Source organism: Hemicordylus capensis, chromosome 3 (assembly GCF_027244095.1).
Source record: "Hemicordylus capensis ecotype Gifberg chromosome 3, rHemCap1.1.pri, whole genome shotgun sequence".
NCBI lineage: Eukaryota > Metazoa > Chordata > Lepidosauria > Squamata > Cordylidae > Hemicordylus > Hemicordylus capensis.
The window spans coordinates 40,811,233-40,834,574 of NC_069659.1; the positions used below are offsets into that span (position 1 = coordinate 40,811,233).

Here is a 23,342-nt window from a genome sequence, read left to right on the forward strand (position 1 = left end):
CCCATTTTTACCAGCTTTATTGAGTGTTGTTGAGCTCTCTGTAGTTTACCCAATATATGGTTTCACACAAATTGAACCACATTTCAACTGAAATATTATCAAAGTAGTTTACATAGGAGAAGGAATAAGAAGATGGTTTCCTGTCCCCAAAGGTCAGTCAATATGAAAAGAGACACATGAAAGACAATAGCCATTGGAAAGGATGATGTGCTGGGTTGAACTGGGTTGTTCTCCTCCTGCTAAATATAAGAGTCACCACTTTAAAAGATGGCACAGTGCTCAGTTAGTAGTTAGTTCCTTGACTGTTGCCAAAAACAATGGTACAGTTAGAAACCAAATTTTCTACAATAACTTTGTTGCACAGTTGCTCTTCCACTTTCAAAATGTTATCTAGTTATTACTGGTTCAAGGTTTTCTCTTTCATCTGATGCAATGTGCACTCGTTCCAAATTATTATTTGCAAATGCAGATTCAAACTACAATACTGAGAAACTGGTGACATTGGCAAGAGCCTTTCTGGCTGCACAAATTGTGTTTAATCTTAATGATTCCTTTTAGAATTGTAGATTTGAAGTGCATTCTACTCTTTTCACACTCTCTTCTTTTGCTATGTCTTAGCAAAGCAATTGGCTGGTCTTGCAAAAGATATCATTTTGATATAAAAGATATCAATACTTATAATGCATTTGGTTTACCAATACCAAGCGAAAGGTAGCATGATCGAAAAAGGATGGGTGTGTAATATCTGCTTTCATAAATCATCTCTCTTTTCCCTAACTTTTCATATGTTTCATATTTTTACTTGAAAGCTTTATGTACTTTGGATTCACTGGATAGTTTCCACCTGTAATGTATAAGTGATACTAAGATGTCAGTGGCCTCTCCAGTTAAAACTGTGAAAACACTCTTTAGCCAATTCCATAGCTGTTGTAGCTAGGTGCTAGTTGGCACCTGCAGAAAGGCGAGTGGCACTGCAGTCAGTTTCTTACATACCAGAAGAAAATATAGTGAAAGTTAGGGAGTGGGGTGCACTTTAAATTATCAATTCTAGAGGAAACTAGAATCTTCCTTTAGATAATTTTTGATTCATTATTTTATCTTAATTATTTCAAAAACTGTGTAGAGCAGCAAATGAAGGAAACAAGAAGGGCACCTTAAAAAGAAGTATGGGAAGTTTCCCAAGTGGCAATTTTAGGAGACTTTTTGTTTGTTATAGAGCATATCTTGCTGCGCATTTTGGAAAAAGAGATGCCTCTACTGCAGTTTGTTTGAGGCTAAGCTGTTTTCTGAGCCAGTCTAGTCCTGCCTCAATCACTGCTAGTGAGAAAATGAGAACTTAATGTGTGTATCAATCAGTCTGTCTGGTGTTCAGAATATTCTTCTCTCTCTTTACGCGGTAGTCATACCATGAATACAGCACACCGATCGCAATGGGAAATAGGAAACTTCCCCATTTTTTGATGGTAAAGGATATTTGTTAAAATGGGGGAAAAGTTGACAAGGGAATTTAAAGCATGTAAATTTACATGAGTGGGTAGACCCAGAACGTTGACCCATATCACATTGAACAAGGAGCAGGTAGGTCAGTATGTTTTTTACACCTATCACCACTTTTTAAAATACTCTCTCAGTCACTTATAAGAGACTAAAGCTGCCTGAGAAGAAAGGGGAAAGTACATCTCAACGTATTCATATACAATACTGTGTTATAGAACCAAGCTGTGTGAAAAATCAGAGGTTTAATTTTAGCAAGAGTTTAACCAGAGTTGAATAACAGCCTCAGATCAGATAGCATTTCGTACTGATAGCAGCTGTCTGAAACGTGAAGAATTCGTCCTATTTGTCATGTATTTCATGTGTCACTTGGATGTCAAGCAGTGACTAGTCCAATAGTCTGAAAGACAGACTATTCCAGCTGTGTCCTGTGTTTGAAGGTAATCAGCCTTCAGCTTTTTCTCTGCCTTCAAATGAGAGCTAAAATGTATTGATTTTATTTTCTCCATTAGCTTTGTTCTGCCAGTGACAAACTTGTTCAAAAACAAAACAAAAAAAACAACAACCCAGCATATCTTCAGAAATTATATTTGCTGGCTAAAATCCTAAATTTACTCAAGGAAGACCCACTGAAATTAGCTTGTCCTTTTAATTTGAGTGGGACTTTCTCAAGTACATTTTGTCAGGATGTCAGCTGTGCCATTACGTATTTGTTTTTGTTGCATTTTTATAATATTGCATTTCTGCCTTGACTGAAGCTCCCAAAGCACGGTTTACAGTACTAATTAAAAAAATTAAAAAAACAAATTACATAAGATTTACAAAGCAGTGTTGTCTCAGGCCATTGGTGATCTTTTCAAGAGCTGAGGACAAGAACCTCTTGGCCTGGGTGTCTCCTTCCTTGCCTGTATTTCAGGGCATCCAGATCTTTCAGTACTTCTGGGAAGGTTGTGGAGGGGCTGCTCCAACAGACCTCACAGGCCAGTGCTGGTTTCTGTGGGAGCCCATGTTATGCACTCCACTGACCTGGGCAATGGATTCAGAATCTCCCCTCCCCCACACAAGATCCTCATATTTTCATCCAGGTATCAAGCCCCACAAGGTTCCAGCAGGTGTGCATAAGTCGCTAAAATAAGCAAACAATAACCCAAACCCAGATGAGTTCAAATCTGGAAGAAGTAATCCAAGATTAGCAATAAGTGAGAGAGTAGTAAAAGGCTTTGGGGAATATTTCCAGACCAGGTCCCCATGATAAGGAGTTTAGGATGAAATGAGGAGATTGTAATGGGAGGGATCAGTTTTTGGAAGGTATAAATCACCTTCTGAATTTCCTGCTTCTGTTTAATCATTTCCCAATATCCCAGTTGTATCCTTCTGGATGGATGGAACTTCCTGCATTCATCTGAGCAGCAGCCAAAGTAATATAAGGAACTGGTGCCCGTCACCCAATGTTGAGAACTGAAAACTGGTAGCACCCCACATTGAGGTGGTATTCTTCAAGTTGAATACCAACCCAATGGCTTCAAGTTGAGCCATTTTGGAAAGGTGATATAAAAAATGAATGAATGAATGAATAAGTTGGGAATAATTGGATTGATATCATGCTCAATCCCATTACCAGGTTATCTTCTTCCAGTGACTGTTATGCCACTCTCTTACACTGTGGGTATAAACCCTGATGCATAATAATGATGCCCAGCTGGGTTTTACCATCATTGTTGGCTCTGTATGTTAGCTTTGAATCCATGCCCTGAATTTTCTTAACTCTGGTAGCTGATATATCTTGAGTTGCTCCTTCCTGAGTTCCTTGTGCTTTGATTATTATCTGTGCCTTGACTCTTTGAGCTCTTGTTTTGTGATTCTGTGTAGAATTAAGATGTAGTTCTCTTTTGCTAGATCTCACGTGGGTTATCCTTCCCGCATGCTCCAGAGGGCAAGACAAATCCAATTAAGGAAGCCGTTATAAGGGCGGGAAGAATAGCCCCTCTCAGGTCTGTTTGTCCTGCATCCAGCTCCAGAGAAGGTCTCCGTGCCCTATAGACAAGTTATCTCTCTCTCTATCAACTATTTATCCACTTTTACCCAGCTTTTGTCCTACCTAGAATTCCTGCATTTTTTCTTCCTCAGCTCCTCTCGTTTACCTTCGCCCTTCCTTTTTTTTAAAAAATCCCTTCTCCTTCTCACCTTCCCTCACCCTGCCTTCAATGGAGCACACAGGGCACAGGATCTAGCATGTACTGGTGCAGAAGAGGAAGACAGCCTCAACGTTTCAGCCCCCACGTCTGGCCCCCCACCACTGGGTGTTGGTCCATGCTCCAGATCAAGGCCCGCTGACAACCCCACAGTCTTCACCTCAGCCTATTGAAGGGCAGGGTTCTAACCCCCTGGAAGAGCCTTTGGGATTGTTACCCTGAGAGAGGAAGCACACCAAGAAGTGTGGCCATCCCCAGCTCGCCTAGCTGGGGAAAGCACACCTGAACACGGGCACCACACCTGGACTCGCCAATGGAGACATACTAGGACCTGCAGCTCCTTTCCCGGTGGCCCTCAAGTGGCTGCGCTTCACAGACCACAAGCAGGCCCCGAAGCCTGCAGAAAATGCAGACACTCCTTCAGAATCTGAAAAACATGGGAGAAGTGGGGAACATGTCTGAAAAACATGGGAGAAGTGGGGAGCAATGGCCCTGAAAGAGGCAGCACTTCCAAGATGTTGCTCCCATGTCCTAGTGCCCCACCCCAGCTCCCTCCATCCACACCTGGAGGACAGACACCTAGCAATGAGGGAGATGGCCAAGGGCCTTCCCTCCCAATTAAACCACCACCAATGAGGCCTGAAGAGGTAAATGGCATGCTGACTCCTAAGGACCCCGCCATGCCATAACCAGTGAGACCAGGGCCATCATGCCCTGCTTCCCCAACTCCCCCTGCCTCACCTCAAGCCCTGGCCTTACCCACCTTTCCAGGGGAAATCCCAGTTACATGGCAGACATGGTTTCAGGGCATTATCAGCTTATCTCTGCAACAACATAAGTAACACAAGACAGCCAAAAACCGGTCTAAGAGCAGAGAGGTTCCTTCTTCTTCTGACTCCTCCTCTTCTTCTGACTCTTCTTCTTCCAGCTGCTAATACACCTAAAAAGACAAGGAAGTGATATAAGCGTAGGAAGTCACAAAAGTCAAAAAGGCCAAAAAATAGAGAAAACCTAAAGGGGACATGGGTTCTCCCTCTCATTCCTCAGCTATCTCAACATATGATTCACCAGATCCTAACTGAGGGAGGCCTGATCTGGAACCCCTACGTCTATGGCCTGCTAACCCTGGTAATACTTCTGTGGATATTTCAGACAACCAAGACTTAGATGTAGAATCTAGACTGGCAGGAGGATGATCTGATGATCAAACTACTGAACCTTACTCCCAGTCATATAGATTATTCATACCAGATGACTTCTCTCACCTTTTTCATAAGGTGATTAATATCCTGGGGCGACAACAAACACAAGCTCTGGAGCACCTGCCACTTTTAGAGAGGCTTTAGTGTTTCCAACTCCCTTGCATTTCCATTTCCAGAAACTTTCTCTGAAGCAGGGGTGGCAGACACTCTCTGCTCATAGAAAATCAGCCCCACTCGTAAATAAATTTTACAGTCTTATTTACACTGCTGCAGGGATGTTTCAAGTTCCTCTTGTAGATACTCCTGTGGTGTCACTGATGTCTGGTGCGATTCTACCTCATGATGGGGACTCGTCTCTAAAAAACCCCACAGGAAAAAAGCTAGAATTGTAGCTCAAGAAGCGGCATGAAGCGGTGGCACTGTCCAGACACACAACCATGGTGGCACCTATTATGGCACGAGCATCACTACTATGGACGGATGAGCTCCTACAGTCCCCCTCGGATCTCCCCTGCCCAAAACAGACTTTGCTGAAGATCCAAAAGGTGCAAACCTTTATCACAAATGCAACCTTAGATTTTATAAGGTTCACACCAGGCTCCAAGGCATCCACGGTGGTGGCCAGATGGGCTCTTTGGCTGAAACACTGGTAGGTGGACACAGCTTCATGCAATAACCTCACTGCTGTACCATATGCGTCATCCAAGATGTTTGGAGATGAGGCACTCCAAGAGAGGTACTCATTGAAACCAAGGACAAGAAAAAGGCTCTCCCAGCACAACCATGCAGGGAGGACAGATATCCACCGTGCAAGTATTCCCAGTCCTTTAGTCCCTTTCATACCAACTTTAGACCCAGGGACTGGGACATATGACAACAGTGCCGCTTCTGGAACCGACAACTTAACACCATAAGGCCCAGCAATCATCCACTCCAGCCCTTCCAACAGCAAACCAAGCTCAGGCAGACATCCTGACTCCTCACCACCAGGTTTGGGAGGCTGCCTCTCTATTCTTCCATGCTTGGAAAAACACAGTATCAGACAAATGGATCCTCGACACCTTGCTACACAGAGACAAAATAGAGTTAATTGCCCTTCCCAATGACTGCTTCTTACCTACCCTGCAATCACACTCACCCACCAAATATCACAACCTACTCCAGCCACCTACTGGAGATACCTGCCATAGAACCAGTACCGGCACAACAACAGGGCAAGGGCGTATACTTTTTTTTAAAACCGTGCCCCAACAGGACAGCTCTTTAAGGGCTGTTCTAGATAGATATAAAAATCTTAAACAAATGGGTGGAACGCAGCAAATTTCTCATGGAGACCCTACGCTCCATAGCAGAGTCATTGCAACATGCAGATTACCTAGCATCGGTGGACCTGGCCAATGCATTCCTGCACATCCCAATACATCCCATGAGTCACCATCCTCTTTGGTTCAGGTGCACGGGGCAACATTTACAGCACAGGGTGCTTCCCTTTGGGCTGTCTTCCACCCTGAGGATCTTCACTAAAGTCCTGGCGCCACTGATACTAATCTACGTCAGACTCTTTGCATTTTTGCAAAGACAGAAGTATTTTGCAAAGACTCTAGTCAGAGTCTTTGCATTTTTGGATGACCTCCTCGTTCAGTCCCCATCCAAAGAAGCAGCAGAATCAAACCTTTGAGTCACACTACAAACCCTGACAAATCATGAGTTCCTCGTGAACAAGGCAAAAACCCATCCACGAGAATACATTACTTAGAGCTGCTGATAGACATGCTTCCCGACTGCTTGTTCCTTCCACAGAACCATATTAAAAAAAAATTATGTGCTGATTCACTCCTGTTCCTACCATACCACTTGCTACTCTGGTACAGCTTCTTGGGCTGATGTTGGCTTCCTTGGAAGCAATACCTTTGGCCTGTTTTCATCTTCGACCACTACGGTGGTTTCTACTGCCATATCAGAAGGCAAAAGCCAAGTGCCAACAAATGTCAGTAGAGCTCCCTCGCTCCATTCTTCAATCCAGTTCTACAGTGGTATCTACATCCACCCCACCTATGACAGGAAAAACCATTTCTGCACCTGCTCGCGCGTGCACACACACACACACACACACACAGAGGATAATAGTAACAACCAATGCCAGTTTCTCGGGATGGGGGCTCATTGCCTCCAACACTCCACACAAGAGAAGTGTTCACGGGGGAAATGCCACAACATCAACTGGCTGGGGTTGAGAGCCATACAGTTGGCACTGCAAGCATTCCGTCACCTGTTGCTAACACCACCATGTGTTAATCTGCACCAATAATATCATGGCCAAGGTACATGTGAACCAGCAGGGGGGCACTTTTTCAAAATTGCTCCACAAGGAGGCAACATTACTGCTGGGATGGGTGGGATCTCACTTGGCTTCGATCATAGCCCATCACGTCAGCAGCTCCCTGAACAACCAAACTGACTGGCTCAGCAGATGACCTCCACCCAGCGGATAGGAGTCTCCACAATCAAGTGTTTCAGCTCCTGACCCAAGCCTTGGGCTGCCCACAGATGGATCTTTTCATGTCACTGGTCAACAAGAAGCTTCCCAGATTCTTCTCACATGTCCCTTGCATGGGGGCAGAGAGTCAATGGACACACTCTCCTACCCCCGGCCCAAAGAACTACTGTACATCTTTCTGTCAGTAGCTGTGCTCAGTTGATTGCTCTGCCAGGCTTCTCAAGGCTCCACATTGGCCAAGACATCCATGGTTTCCAGAAATCCTTCATCTGGCAGTCGTAGGCCCTTGGTTCCTTCTAGTGATGCCCAGTCTCCTCAGTCAGGGACCCATCCTCCACCATGACCTAGTGTGGTTCAAGCTTGCCACTTGCAGACTAAGCACAACATCCTGAAGAGCCACGGATACACTTTTAAGGTCCTTGATACCATACTGGCTTTCAGATGTAAATCTACAAACAGGATATATCAATACACATGGCATGTATTCCTATGTTGGTGCAGGCTCTCTGCTGACCAGTGTGGCATACCGAAACTACTGCTCTTCCTCCAAGAGGGCCTAGACTGTGATCTTCATGCTAATACAATCAAATGCCACATCGTGGTGCTAGCCACCTTACTTTCTCCTTCCAAGACATGGAGTCTCCAAGTGCACCCAAACCTCAAGAGATTCCTTTGGGGCACCACACTATCCTTACCTCCAGTGGTCCACAGATTCCCTTCTTGGGACCTCCATAAGGTGTTGAAGGTACTTGACGCTCCCCCATTTGAGCCCATTCATTCTGTGCCTTTTCAGATCCTGTCATTCAAACATGCCTTCCTCATTGTAATTACATTAGCCAGATGGGTTTCAGAACCAAGAGCACTGTTGTCAACCCCCATTTTTGTATGTTTTCTCGAGACACATTGATCTTGGAGTCCTCATTCATGCCTAAAATTTCTTCAGTGTTCCATTACTCCCCAGTTGTGGTCCTTCCGTCTTTCTGCCTGAAGCCGAGCCATCAGAAGGAAAAGGAATGGCACAAGCTTGACATGCGGCATTGCCTAAAGACTTACCTGTCATGGACTGCCTCCTTCAGGTCTATGGACACTCTGTTCATCTTAGCTTCCTCCATGGGTCAGAAGGTTTCATCTGCCACAATTACATGATGGATAAAGGCTTGTATTGTGCTCCATATGAGATCCAACAGCTACATCCACCTCTCAAGTTGACGGCTCAATCCACAAAATCTGCAGCTACGTCTGGTGTGTTTTCTACAAATGTGCCGTTGGCTGAAATCTTCAAGGTAGCCACGTCCACCTTCACAAGACAGTACAAGCTGGATATCCATCGCTCTTCCCAGGCACATGTCATCCAACATGTTTTTCTGCCCCAGTAGACAATGGCACCCCTGCCTGGGTCTTCTTAGCTGTGACAGGTCCCACGTGAGATGCCCTCATCCAGCAGCAGAGAAAGGAACGTTGGTTACTTACTGAAGGCTGCTTCTTGTTGCTGGACTTGAGGACATCTTGACCCATCCGTCTTACTCTCTTCTGTACTTAGTTTCCCTTTTCCCCCCTGTACCTTGACTTGGCTAAACAGAACTGGGAGGGGCTATCCTTCCCATCCTTAAAAAAATCTTCCTTAATTGAATTTGTCCTGCCTTCTGGAGCATGAGGGAAGGATAACCCACACGAGATGGTCTCAAATCCAGCAACAAAAAGAAGCCTTCATGGTAAGTTATCAATTCTCCTTTCTGTTGCCTACAGTTTGTATAGCTCTGCTCTTCAGGCTGTATGTATATCATCCAGACTTTGGATTTGTTAGTTCCATTTCCCTGGATATATATTCAGACATTTATAGACCTAGTCCCTAGCTTTGTTTCCACAAGGAACTGCTGGATCAGATAAAATCAGAGCATCCAGAATGCAGGCCTAGTTATATTATTGCTTTCCTAGTCAATAAATTACCCCAGGACTAAGTCCTGAGTAGAGAACTATTTCACAGTATCACCTTTGTTCATATTTGAAGAGGAAACCATGTGGATATGAATTCCTGAGTGTTATTACATTGAAACAATGGAAATCTTATCACACCAGTTTTGAAAACACTAATATCTAGGAGGCAACAGAAGAGCCATGAGAGTTCCACTTGTTAGATAACTGTTATTACTTAACATGACATGGCTTGCGTTCAGACAAAGCTAATTGTGGTTAGAGTTTCAGGTGAGGGCTATGGAATGTGGGTTCATATCCTCACTTAGCCATGGCCTTGGGTCAGTCACACTGAAGATAAAATGGGGAGGCAATAAGGGAGGAACGATATACGGTGATCTGAACTCCTTAGAGGAAGGATGAGATAAAACTATAATAAATTTTTTATTTAGGCTTGTTTGATTTAGCACCAGATTCCAGTGGCCTACACCATAGAATAGCAGCTAAAAATATATTATCTAACTAAAATCCAGAAATAAAACTTACAATAACAGCCTTAATAACAAAATGAAACATTACAGCAGCAAGACTTCATTAAAATAACATTATGGTTTCAAAACACCCCTAAATATATTGTGTTTACAGTGCCTGGATCGTATAACATTCTCCAGTGATTAGTATTTAAATTATATAAAAAGATGAAGTATGTTTAACTAGATGTCTGTTTAAGACTCATTTGTAATACTAAACCTACTTTGGAAAAGCTCTGTTATGCTTGTGTATCTAGATATTGCTTCTGTTCAGACCTAATATCAAACCATAGTTTCTGCTGGGCATAATTTTGAACCCAAACTGGTTTAAACTTCCAAATGTACAGACCAATTATAGTTTAGAGCTGCTTGTCTCTTTTCAGCATTCCATTTCCAGTTTAAGAAGCTTCCAAAGGCAGAACAATAACCATAACTATGGTTTGTCATTTCAGATATGTAAAACCATAGCATAAACCATGGTTTGTAATCTCACTTTAAACGAGATCCTAGTTTGTGGATTTAAGAAGGTTAAAAGGCTATTGTTTGTGACTTGTAGTTTTATAAATGCTTCTGATTAATTCAATGTTAACATTGTTTGGCTTAATGTTTTGTATATAATTTTCTTTGTGATACAAGTAAATGTGACTACATAACTAAAACTGTAAGAGTGTTTCCATGTTCCTGAGTCACATTGTGATTTAAAACAAAAGTAGGTGTTGATCAGAAAATAGCTTGCTCCTTTATTAAGGCCACTAGGGGGATGGGACAAAGTAGATGGAAATATATTCTACCCTTGATGATAACAGATTCTCTCCCCAATATGTTGGCAGCAGACTTGCATATCTGTTTAAGCATTCTCAGTTGTAATGAAGTAGTGTAAGATTGCCTTCTGTTCATGGTCCCATCGTAAAACACTGTTTAAGCACTGGCAGTTAATCTAATGGAGGAGAGCAGGTCCATACCTTCATTGCCCGCCCCCCTGCTATCATTGCGTGCCAGGGGCGCTCTCCCCAGCTGCTCCTGCACAATGCCAGCATGGACATGGCCTCCACCCATGCGTGGGGGGCATTTGCATGCTCAGCATAGTTGGTGACCACGCAAGTGGAGGTGTGCTGGCATCGTGCAGGGACAGCTGAGGTGAGCACCGCCAGTGTGCAATGATAGCTGTGTTGGAGGTGCTGTGATTAAGGGGGTAACAGAGGAGCAGGTATGGACCTGCTCTCCTCCATGTTAAAGGGATGTGTTGCAATTCAGCATCCAAATCATGTTTCATGCACATCCCTACAACAATTTTCATGTGAGCCCCCACCTGCAGTCTGAAGTGATCCAGCCCAGGCACAAGTTTATCAACTCAGTGAGAATTAGCCAGAATTTAACAGTGTTTTCTTTGTGCAACTCAACTCGAAATGTGGTTATTGTGTTGGCTTAATATTTTTGTGTCTACTTTTTAAATGTAAGAACATACGGTATTTAAAGCAGTGTCTTTTTTTAAAAAATCACATTGAAATGGAAATTTAGCTGAAGTTTTAGTTACCACACAGAACCATCTACTAAAGATTATTATATGCAAATGCTACACCTACCATGAGAGTTGCACATGTGGTTTTGTCAGTGAGCCACACTTCTTGCATCTGATACTCATGTAAGAAAAAATACTTCATCTTTACTGTTCATATATCAATGAAGCTAATCCTGGCACAAAACTGGTCCAGACCCCACAAAGTGAGTGTGTCCTGTAAACTATGCTGGCTTCCTCTCTCAAAGAGATTGCAGGGGAGGTCATCCCCCCAAAGGGAGACCTGGAACAACACTGCACCTTTGTTTGATTAAATCAGGCAACCCCTGCTGGCCCTGTTTGTTCTTGTCTTCCTTTGTAAATGAATGATGGATCAGTGTAGCCTCTGCTCAGGACATAGATTATTATTTAGCCCGTAAGTATGCCACAAGTTCACATACTTAAATAAATACAGTGTCATCTTTATGCCGTTCTTGTTGTTATTATTTTATTTTTGCAGTACCCATTGTAAAACAGACCTGGGAGAGAGAGGCTGCTCTTATTGAATACTACAGTGATTATGCAGAAAGTTCAATTCCTACTGTTGACATAGGAGTGCCAAATACTGATAGAGGTGAGTTTTTGAGGAGTGTTAACATTGTGTGCTATTACTTTGCATGGACAATAGAAAGCTTTCATAAAAGAATATACAGAAAATGTTGAGATGTCCCACTTTATGTTAGGGCTTCAGGTAAGATTGCTCACTGACCTCTCTAAAATGTGCAAAATGAGATTATCTCCCCCCACCCCCGCTCCCCGCCACCTCCACTCCCTGCCAATAACTTCAGTCTTACTATCGCTGCCAGCTGGGATTGGATTCAGAAAGATTGAGCAGCAATGAAGAGGGGCAGTAGCTCCTCCCTCTTGCTATAAAGACAGGCTTTCTGTAGGGATGTTCACGGATCAAATTTTTTTATTTGATTTATGCCCGAATCTAATCACCCCTGATTTGTTTTGGGTCCAAATCTGTCCCCCCGAATCACCCCAGGTCCGATTTCAGTTTTGATTTGATTTGTATTTGTATTGATTCGGTCCACTTTTAAAGGTCCTAGGGGCACCAAGTTTGGGTGGTCGGTAGGTTCCCATGGGTGCCACCTACCATCCATATTTCAAGACAGTGGTGCACTTGGTTGATTTTTTATTTTTATTTTTATTTTAGTTTTTACTGATTTTGTATATTTCCACCATAGGAAATGATGGGGATTCAAAGTTTTTCTATCATAACCCTAACATGGATCTTCAGCTTTAATTTTTTTTAAAAAAAAAGCTCTAGCCCTTATAGAAGTGGAATTATGGAGCAAAATATGTGGTCACTATTTTTCAAGTGTTTGGATTATTTAGTGTATAATAACTTTTCCTCAGAATGAATCCCTGTGAGGAATCATGGCACACCTTCATTTCTTCTGTTCATTTTGACTGTAATTGGACAGTGCCAACTGTCAACTGCCATGTGCCAACTACATCCCACTACAAGGCAATGGGGTACACAGTTTATTTTTTAGGAATTTTTTAAGTGTTTAGATTCTTTGGTGTCTTCATTACACACCTTCATTTTATCTGTTCATTTTTACCCCACTGCTTTGCAGGTGGTGAATTAGTGGCATCCCATGTGCCAACTACCCCCCAGCCCGCAAGCCACTGGGTGCTCAGTTTATATTTTAGGAATTTTTGAGATGTTTAGATTCTTTGGTGTTTAATGAATCCTCATAGGGATTAATTATGAGGAAAGGTTATTAGACACCAAAGAGTCTAAACACTTGAAAAAAATTCCTAAAACATAAACTGAGTAGTACCCCACTGCCTTGCAAGTGGGAAGGGGGTATAGTTGGCACATGGCAATTGGCACTGTCGAAAAGACAGTCAAAATGAATAGAAGAAATGAAGGTATGTAATGAATCCTCATAGGGATTCATTGAGGAAATGTTATTTATACACCAAAGAATCCAAGCACTTGAAAAATGGTGACCACATATTTTGCTCCATAACTCCCCTTCTACAAGGGCTAGAGCTTAGCTTTAAAAGAAAGAAAGAAAGCTGGGAATCTGGGGGAAATGATAGGAGGAATCCGAATCTCAAAGCGATTCAAATCGAATCTGGCGCAATTTGATTTGTACCCAAATCTAGCCAGTGGACCACAGGGGTGATTTGTTCTGTCTCCAAATTGCCCGAATCAGTTAGATTTGGGTACAAATCAATTTGTATCTGAATCAATTCGCACATCCCTAGCTTTCTGTCCCTGAGTGAACTGAACTATTTCCCACAATGTAGCTTGCAGAAATGGCAGCGACAGGAGGAGGTAGAAAGGCAAGAGCCCTTTGGTATGAATGGTTGAGATGGGCATTAGTTGGAGACAGAGGCAACTGCTTGTGCTGTTGGTGGCTGTACAGGAAGGGAGACTTGTGTTCTCAACCTTTTCCTGCCTGCTTTGCTCCTTGTGCCCATCATGCAGCACTATAAAGTGAGGACAGCAGCTGCCTAATCCAGCCACTCACCTGAGCCCTGCCACCTACACGCAATCAGTAAAGGCATTGGTTGTATCCGTCCAGGGATAGTCAAAGAAAGAGTGTTTTAGTTCTTTGACTGGCTGTGGCTATTCCAGGAAGAAGAAGAAACCAGGGCAAGCAGGGAAAAGAAAGCTGCCTTCTCAACAGAGGAAGTAAAAAGAGTGTCTTAAGATGTGAGAAAAACAAAGTCCAATAGCTCCCTTTCCCTCCACAGCAACCTTGCTTACTCCAAGGATCAACAAGGTCTGTTGTTCCTTGTCCTGTCTTACATACCATGCTCAGGCCCCAAAACCTTCTGGGTCATCCCTATCTAGCGCCAACAAAAATAAGCCAAAAAGAAAGATTTAAGGGTCTCTAGGCAGAACCCACCTGCCTGTGATGCAGGCCTGACACCCCTGACACTGCATGAGTCTAACAGATATCCGACCATGCCATGATACAAAGCCTGGAGTTGCCTGCCAAGTGATGAGAAGAAAGTGTGTGAAAACCTGGCCATAAAGAAAGACTTGTAGCTCTGTTAACTTGCATTCCATGATGCTTGTCCCAACATCCTTTTCTTTGGCACCTGCCTCCTCCAGTCCTCCTTTCCTAGGCTCCATGCTTTCTCTCTGCCTCCTTCCCTTGCTGTCCCTTTTGACTCTATTTGCCTCATCTGCCTCTTTCTTTCAGGCCTCTGAGGTATCAATTCCCTTCTGTTGCCCTATGCATTCCCTTCCATTCTTGGGTCCTCAAGCTGTTCCTGCGCATTCTGACTTCCTCTCTGTTGCCCTCCTTTGCCTCTATATCCAGGCTTCTCCATCAGCGTATCTCAGCCCCCTTCATACTTCAACTTTTCTCTTTAGGCTTGCTCAATCAGAACTGTCTCCATGAAAATAGGTGTGGGTAGACAAACAAAACTGGAGTACTGATAGCTGATTTTCTAAAGGCACACAAGCCTGCATTCTTAGTGTTTCTGTAGTTTCCCCCACTGCAGGTGCTAGGTGTAATGGATAATGTGGGGGCTTCTCCCAAGAGAGAGGTTGCAGATTCCCCAAACACATCCTGTTTCCCCAAACTTCATCCTCCTCTCACTTTCCATTGCTATCTCTCTTGCTCAGCCCAGTGTGGACCAGGAAGAGGTAGATATGCACACTGACTTAGAAACATAAAACATTATCCCCCCCCCCCCAATGCGTATACCCAGATGGATATATTTAAATATGGAAAATATGTTTTTCATAAACAAAAATATAATATAATGTGAAATATGTTTTAATTTTTAATAATAAATGCCTAAGCAAGCCATTTTTGGTAGGGCGGTGAATAAATCAAATAAATAAATACAGTTCAGACTCACAGCCTCATTCCACCAATATAAAATTCTGCTTCCATCAGTCTAGTAGTTGTGTGTTATAAATCAGATTGCTGCAATAACTATGATAGATCTTTATATCCATAACAAAGAACCTCGGCTGATTACAACTGAGGCTATTGGTGCATGAAGGACTTGATATATGGTGCTGGAATAATAACTGCCTATATCTGTCACTTGCTCAAGCTCAGAAATGTAGAAAGTGAAAAAGTAATTTTGTGCATAATCTTCAGTGGCTTTAAATGGATAAAGCATGGTTCCTTTGGACACACAGACTGAATTATCAAAACTCCCTGATCCAATGTTTCTAGATTCCATGTATCTTGCTTATACGACCTATTCTCTCATATAAATAAATGTGTGTTTTACAGTAGTAAAGGGAGGGAGATTGTTTTTGGAGAAAAATATGCCCTAACTTCTAAAAACAATTGAGTTGAAGATATGGGGTTGGATCACAACTAACTTCTGAGAACAGAACAAGTTCCATTTGCACAAGAGGAAAGAATTGCTTCTCCTCCTCCTCATTTCTCCTGCTCCTTGTGCCCCCTGAACAACTGCTCCAGAGAGTCCTCCAAGATTCAGGTCCATGTTTACAGGGAGCCGTAGGGGGAAGGGGTGATTTGCAAAATTGTCCATGCCCCCGCCCCCACCCATGTGGACAAATGCAATTTCATGCTAATTGAGATGAAATACATTGGCTGTAAACATCTTGGTATAATTTAAACTCATTTAAAACAAAAAATTAAAGGAGTTGGGGCTTCATAATGCATTCCAGGCATTTAGCATTAAATAGAACTGTAGATTCAGGGTGGTCAGGCAGCTTTTTTCAGTTTCAGACTGCAATCCTGTACACATTTACTTGAAAGTAAGTCGAGCTTAAGAAAAGATACATAGGTTCAAGGTTATTTAGCTTTGTATAATTATCATCATTTTGACATTATTTATGGGAATATGGAGCAGCAAGCACACCGCTTTTATTCAGTGACCTATGCTAGAATCAAATGTAAAACATTGTGAAATTTACAGTATATTGAGGACTGTTTGCTTGCTTTCTAGTTTGAGAGTCTTTGAGACACATATCCATCATACATTCAAGCTTGTCTTATGCTTATTTTCAGGTTTAGACATACAGTTAAAAATAATAATAATTTCCCATGGCTGTGGGAAATTATCTTTAAAACAAAATTTGCCCCAAAGCCTCATTGTTTCCAACTTGTAACTTTGTGTGTATTTCACTGCTCTTTGTCTTTGCATTAATCTGTACTTAATTTACAAGTGAATCTTTTGCTGGGAGAGAAGGGTGTAGTTCCAGTGACTTTGGCACCATTTGGGATTTCGATTTGAAATTACCCACATCTAAATTAGGCTGAAGAAGTTGGCCTTGGGAACACCTGTTATTAATGAACATGCCTTAGGACCTTCAAACCTCCTGTGCCCTCTCACAGCATAGTTCAGGCTCTGCACCCACTTCTGGATGACCCTGGGGGCAGGCAACAGAATGGGCTCCAATCCAAGCTCAGAGAGTACAGCAGACTAGGATTCCCTAGTCCTAACACAACCCTGTTGACTTCTATCATTTATCCAGGAGGTCCATATTAATGACAAATCAGACTGAAGGGAGGTCCACACATCCCTAATCTGAACATATGCTACTACTATACATACATTATTTGCAAACACATGTATCATCACTGCATTATAAATCTACTTATTGTATTCCTTTACTTACTTTTGCTTCATATCTAGGTCATTGTGGGAAGACATTTGCCATTTTGGAAAGATTTTTAAATCATAGCCCTTCTGCAGCTCCTTGGTTAGTTGTTGTGGATGATGACACTTTAATAAGGTATGAATTTCAGAAGTGGATGAAGCCGAATCATACATTGCTTTATGAGTCAACTTGTTTGGAAGCCATTGTTGCAAAGCTAACATGCAGATGTGGAGATCCCAAGTGAAACATGAAGCATAAATTCAGGTAGTTCATGAACCAATGTGATATTTCCAGTCAGACAGAAAATCAAAGTAATTTAAAGTAAATTAAAAACATCTCTCAGATGTGATGTTAAATATACAGTTGGGTACATGAAACACTCAACGTGGCAGAAAATTGGATCAGTGTCTTGAAAGATGGCAACCTTGTTTCAGCACTGACGATATTACTGAAAATGAATTAGGAATGACTATGGGAAGAAGCAGCAGCTGAAAAAGAAAAGACAAAATATTTTATTCCCAGTGCATGGAACTCTTTCAGTGGAACTTATCTTTTACAAACTCTCTCATTATTCATGGTAAGAAAAACTCCTTTATGTCTCTGAAGTTAAGAGAGCAATTCTGCTCAATACCACTTCAAAAATGGGTGGCATGGGAAGGGGCTGTAGCTCAGTGATAAAACACATATTTGGCATGCAAAGAGGCAACTTTGTAAGTTTTTGAACTTACATTTTTCAGAGGGAGAGCAACCATCCCAAGTCCAGCAGAGCACTTCTCCAGTTGGTGTTGGTGTCTGTTTTGGGTTTCCTTTTAGATTGTGAGTCCCTTTTGGGATGGGATTTTTAAAAAATCCATTCTTCTTTGTAAACCACTTCGCATACTTAGTTGAAAAGCAATATGTAAATATCCATCGTAGTAGAAAAGCCTAAGTTCAGGCCACACCATTGCCATTTAATGGCGTCTCAGGACTGGAATAGACACTGAAGAGCTGCTGCAAGTTGCAGTGGGCAGAAGTGGACTAGATGAACTAATAGGCAGATTTGGTATAAGGCAGCTTCATATTTATTTTATTTATTTATTTTACTTAATACATTTCTATACCGCCCAAAACGCAAGTTCATACAGACGTGGTTTTGAACGGTTCTTCTACTTTATCTTCAGAGACATGAATATAACAGTTGGCCATGGATATTGAGAGGGTTTGCAAGACTAGTTTGTTTGTTTGTTTGTTTAACTTGTATACCACCCAAAGTTTTGTCTCTGGGCGGTTAACAGTGACATAAAAAGAATTAAAACAAATATAAAAGTTTAAAACAGTTGTAACAATTTAAAAACAGCATAAAATGAAAACCTACAAATTTAAAAAGCTGAAAAAAGCTTAGGTGAAGAGTTGGGCCATTTCATTTTTAAAAGAGTTTTATTCCAAATGGATCTGGAAAATAAGATAGTAGTTAACATCCATACTAGCACTGAACTGATGCAACAGTGCTGACATCCAGACCAACACTGTGCCATTACACAAGTGGGGAAAGGCCATCTCTCCTCCATCTCCTTCCCCATGTGTGTCTCTCTTTCCCCATGAAGCCCACTGTGCCTCTGAAAATATGTCACAGCTCTTGGGGGAATATTTTCAAGATACCTGGAGCTTTTCCAGATGGGGCTTTTAGCTCAGAATGGAGGGTGTGCATACACACGTTGGCTGGATTCACACTGAAGTTTGTGCAATATATTGGGGAGTACTTCACACACAATTTGGATTTTTCATTGCAAGTTGTAGCCTAGCTCAATTTATGTCCTTGGGTTAAAAGAAATCCACTTTTTGTGTCGGATTTTTTGGACAAATTTGAACTTGCAGTAAAGCCTGCTGTCTGGAAGAGCTCTGGATGGGTTTCAGAGGGAATGGGAGATCAACTAAAATCATCCCTCATGAAACAGCACAGCATTTGTCTGGGTGTCTGCACAGGTGCAGTGTGCTATTCGGGATGCCAGCCACTCTCTGGATGTCAGCCATTGCCTTCTCCTGTATAGTTGTTCCTGTTTGTTTCCCTGCATGTTTTTTGGCGCTGTTTTGATTCTGTGTTCTTCCCAGGCTCTGAATGTGACACTGAAATAAAGATGATTATGTCCTCAGGTAATAGGATCACTGACTCCTCAAAGATGTAGGTCAGAATTATAATTTTAAAAATTAAGATCATTTTACAGAAGAACTTAAAGCTTATAATGTAGATACAGATGAGTGTGTTACAACTGTATTTTCAAATTAATAAAGGAAAGAAGAATAGTCACTGATTGTTAGAGCAAAAAGCAAGAACAGATGGGGGGGGGGAAACAATTCCTCTTTAAACCTAGTAGTGAACAACAACAAATGTCTTGCATATATTTAGAACTGAAGATTAGACATTGCAAGCAATAGTTTTCTCCTTCATAAAGAAAACAGTGGCCTAGAAAGAGACAAAACAGAGCACAAAAATATAGATCCTTAATAGGCTGATTTCTGTGAAACTCCACAATGGTTATTAATTTAATCCATTCCCGATATAAGGAGCTGTTTTTATACCAGTGTGTGTATATAATGTATTCTAAAAACATCAAGATATCATCTTATCTCTTTTCTATACTATCTCACAAAATCTGATGTTCACGTTGTAAATAGATACTGCAAGGAAGATCACATAATATCTGCCCCTTTGATTAGTTAGTTTGTTCTTTGAATAGCTCCATCTCTTTACACTTAAAGACTATTATGAAAAAGTGCTTCTGATCCTCAAATGTTAGCAGAAAAAATGGAACGTGTGCTACACCATGGCCAGCAACAGCAGCCAAACAACCTGGGCAATTGCTTCTGGTTTTAAATTTGCTATGCTAGTGTTGACAGTGATGCGCTTTGCAGAATCATTTTCTGGCATGGAATATCTGCATCAATCAGTGTGGGTGCATTAGCTGATGCCAAAATCAGAAGGGTCATCAGAGACATTAAATTGGAATGTAATGTCTTCAGTGCTTAAGAGAGAGAGCATAACATTGCCGTCTACTCACCTATGATAGTCTGTACTTGTATTACATATTGGCACAAAATGAGTTGCAAGTCAATCATACCAAAGGCACCAATATGGAATTCAGTAGGCACTGAAAAAAGGGTTAAATCAGTCAGTGGTGATGGGGAAATTGTTCCCTGCATCACATATAGCACCTTCTATCCCTGAGAAAGAGACATTTTTAAAATCTTGATTGTGAAAACACTCTAGCAGCTCTATAAATCATGAATAGTCACTTTGCAGTTTGTTTTCCCTTTTCAATCTGTAGTATGCAATTTATTTTTTATAATTCTTTTAAATAATGCCCAGGCTTCCTGGAGAGAGTTGGTCCTCCAAATTCTTCCCTTTAGCTTTTTCTTCAGTTCCTTTTAACCGGCTTTTGTTTTCCTTTTGTGTATCTATTTAGGTAGTAGTTGGCAAACTGATTCTAGAGATTAAAAAGACACCCTGTTGATTAATAGATTCTCAGTCTGATTGCTAAATATTGTGAACAGACCAAACTTGAATACAAATGTATTCAAAAGCTATCAGACTTCATTGCCAAAAGAATGATTCAGTAATAATAATAATTTTTAAAACTAATGTATTTCTTTTGGTATGTATACATCCATTGCCAAGGGTAGGAGGCCAAAACTTTACTGTAGCTTTGAAAAGTAACCATTCTTTTTTTTTTTTTTAGTATGAATTATGTTAGGAAAAAAACATTTTCTCAAAATACTGTGTGGAAAACATCCTGTTGATGTTTGTTGATAAAATATGAAAATAGAAAAGCTCTAAAAAGATGTCAAATAGGAAATGTGCCTTTTAAGTAGAATCCTAGGACTATTTTTAATTCACATTTAATCATGCTTTTACAGCATAGAAATTCCTACATGTAATGAGGCTACCTGTAGAGCAAAATGTAAGCCATGAACAAATATTATTGGGAGAGAGAAAATCTAGCTTAAAAGAAAGAAAAATGATGCCTTCCTAAAAGGTAGGAGAGGAAAGGCAATGATCACTTAAAATGCACAATAGCAAGCCTTCTACTGTACAGACCTAGCTATCCATCTTTCTTTATTTTAATTAAGTGTGTCGCAGCACTCCAGTTTTCCTGAACTTAACATTGTTGGAACATTCTGGGTGTCTATTTGGATAAAAGAGCTTATATTGCAATATATCTTCTAAGAAGTTTTAATGAAACCAACTTAGCACGAACATCTGAATATTCTAATCATACACAACCTCATATCATATGTTCTTATATATGGACTTCAAAACGATGAGGCGCTTCTCATGTGGGCACCAGCGTGAGCCCACAAGTTGTGATAGTACACTGGCGCAATGTACCTTTCACTAATTCTGTATATTCAGATCCAGTCAGAGATTTTTTTAAAGTGTTGGTGTGAAGTACCTGAATATCCACTCAAGGCTCTGGTCCCCAGGGGTCAGCTAACAAATCAAACAGCTGCCACCATCTCCTGTATTAGAGAACAGTAGGAATCTCTAATAATATCTCTGCCTGAACACTGGCAAGGCAGGAATGTGGGATGGGACACATACTCAAGAGCATCCAGGCCATCTGTTTGAACAGAGTAAATGGTTTTCTTTAACCAGGAACTGATATTCAGTTAACAAAGACAACAAAGTTATTAACACATAGAGTACTCATACTGTATTATGACTGTGGTTATTTTTCTGTCAACTTCTAGCTTCTTTCAGTCAACCTTTCACTTCAACTCCTCCTCTCAAGTATCACTCCCACCTGCCAATCGTTCTACTCTTGCAACATTCCATCTCACTCTCCAGCTGTCACTCATCATTCCATTGGAGTTGGGCATGCTCAACAGCCATATGGGGAGCTAGTGATCCAGTTTGGTGCTATAATCACCATTCTGGTTGGGGTGGGGGTTACACCATTTAGAAGCTCCATTATTTGTCAGCACAGCTTACATGGTTACAGGGCACAGCTTAAAAATTCTGAATAAAGGAAATCTCTCTTATAATAACAAATATAATCATGCTCTGAACCTGCTTCGTTCCTCTTGGTGCTGCTATAATATGTAAATACATTAAAATGATGAAGCCTGACATAAGAGATTTATTTTTTATCAAGAGCTATTTGGCTTTCAAGCTCTGAAATCATTTCTGTTTGCATTCCTTAGAGAATAGTCTGGGAAAAACTATAGATGTTTATTTTGAATTAAGGACACTACATGGCAGGCAAACTTATACATTCCTTTCAGACTGATATTTCATAAAGTATACAAATAGTACTTTGAAGTAAACCCAAGAGTATGTCTTTTTAAAATGAATTTAAAATGAATGTCTTCTGACTAGTTTATCTTCAGTGTCAACAATTAATCTACATGTGTTTTGCTTAGGCTTTCACCTTAAGGGCTTTGGAATTGTTTAAAGAATTAAATGTTTCAATTTAAAATAATTGTAACTGAGCATATTTTGTATTTTAGTATTTCTAGGCTCCGGAAATTACTCAGCTGCTATGATCCAAGAGAGCCAGTGATTCTTGGAGAGCGTTATGGCTATGGACTTGGATCAGGAGGCTATAGTTACATTACTGGTGGAGGAGGGTAACTCGTTTAATTTGAATTCCTCTGGGAACTAATTACACTTTGTAGTGTACTCAAGTAACCTGTTGGTGTACAATTTGAGAAGACCAGCATGAGGAGAATCCATGCACGGATAAGCTGCATGGAGAGGAGAGCTGGTCTTGTGGTAGCAAGCATGACTTGTCCCCTTAGCTAAGCAGGGTCTGCCCTGGTTGAATATGAATGGGAGACTAGAAGGGTGAGCACTATAAGATATTCCCCTCAGGGGATGGAGCTGCTCTGGGAAGAGCAGAAGGTTCCAAGTTCCCTCCCTGGCTTCTCCAAGATAGGGCTGAGAGAGATTCTTGCCTGCAACCTTGGAGAAGCCACTGCCAGTCTGTGTAGACAATACTGAGCTAGATGGACCAATGGTCTGAATCAGTATATGGCAGCTTCCTATGTTCCTAAGCTGTCACAGAATAATAGCAAGTACCACGAGAAAAACATGGTGTCCTAACTTTATTTTCAAGTGTGTGACTTGCTCTGTTAAGAAAAATTAGTAGAGATAGAAATGCTCTGCTTCTGAGATATATATAGCTTAGCCAAGTTAACACGCTGTTAGGGAAGTGCCCGAAGCACAGTTAGAGCTTTTTTTTTTAAAGGGTCCCATGAACTGTAAGAAAAAGGAGAGCAAGTCTTTACCATTCAGCTTCCTGCTGGTGTAGTGTGCGTCCCCCCAAAAAACGCATGCTGCATGCACAAGAACAATTTGCACGGTCAGCAACACCATGCTGACCACGCAAATGGCACCCGCGTATGCCTGGATGCCATGT

At 41.4% G+C, this 23,342-nt stretch overlaps 1 protein-coding gene across 1 annotated transcript in view; it reads left to right on the plus strand.

Moving 5' to 3' along the window:
- Nucleotides 1-23,342, plus strand: part of B3GLCT (beta 3-glucosyltransferase) — a 139,239-nt gene that overhangs the window by 92,827 nt on the left and 23,070 nt on the right. Inside the window, exons 11-13 of the mRNA XM_053310801.1 lie at nt 11,842-11,955; nt 16,983-17,082; nt 22,432-22,551. Coding sequence (XP_053166776.1) covers nt 11,842-11,955; nt 16,983-17,082; nt 22,432-22,551 — 334 coding nt within the window. The remainder of the gene's footprint in view (nt 1-11,841; nt 11,956-16,982; nt 17,083-22,431; nt 22,552-23,342) is intronic.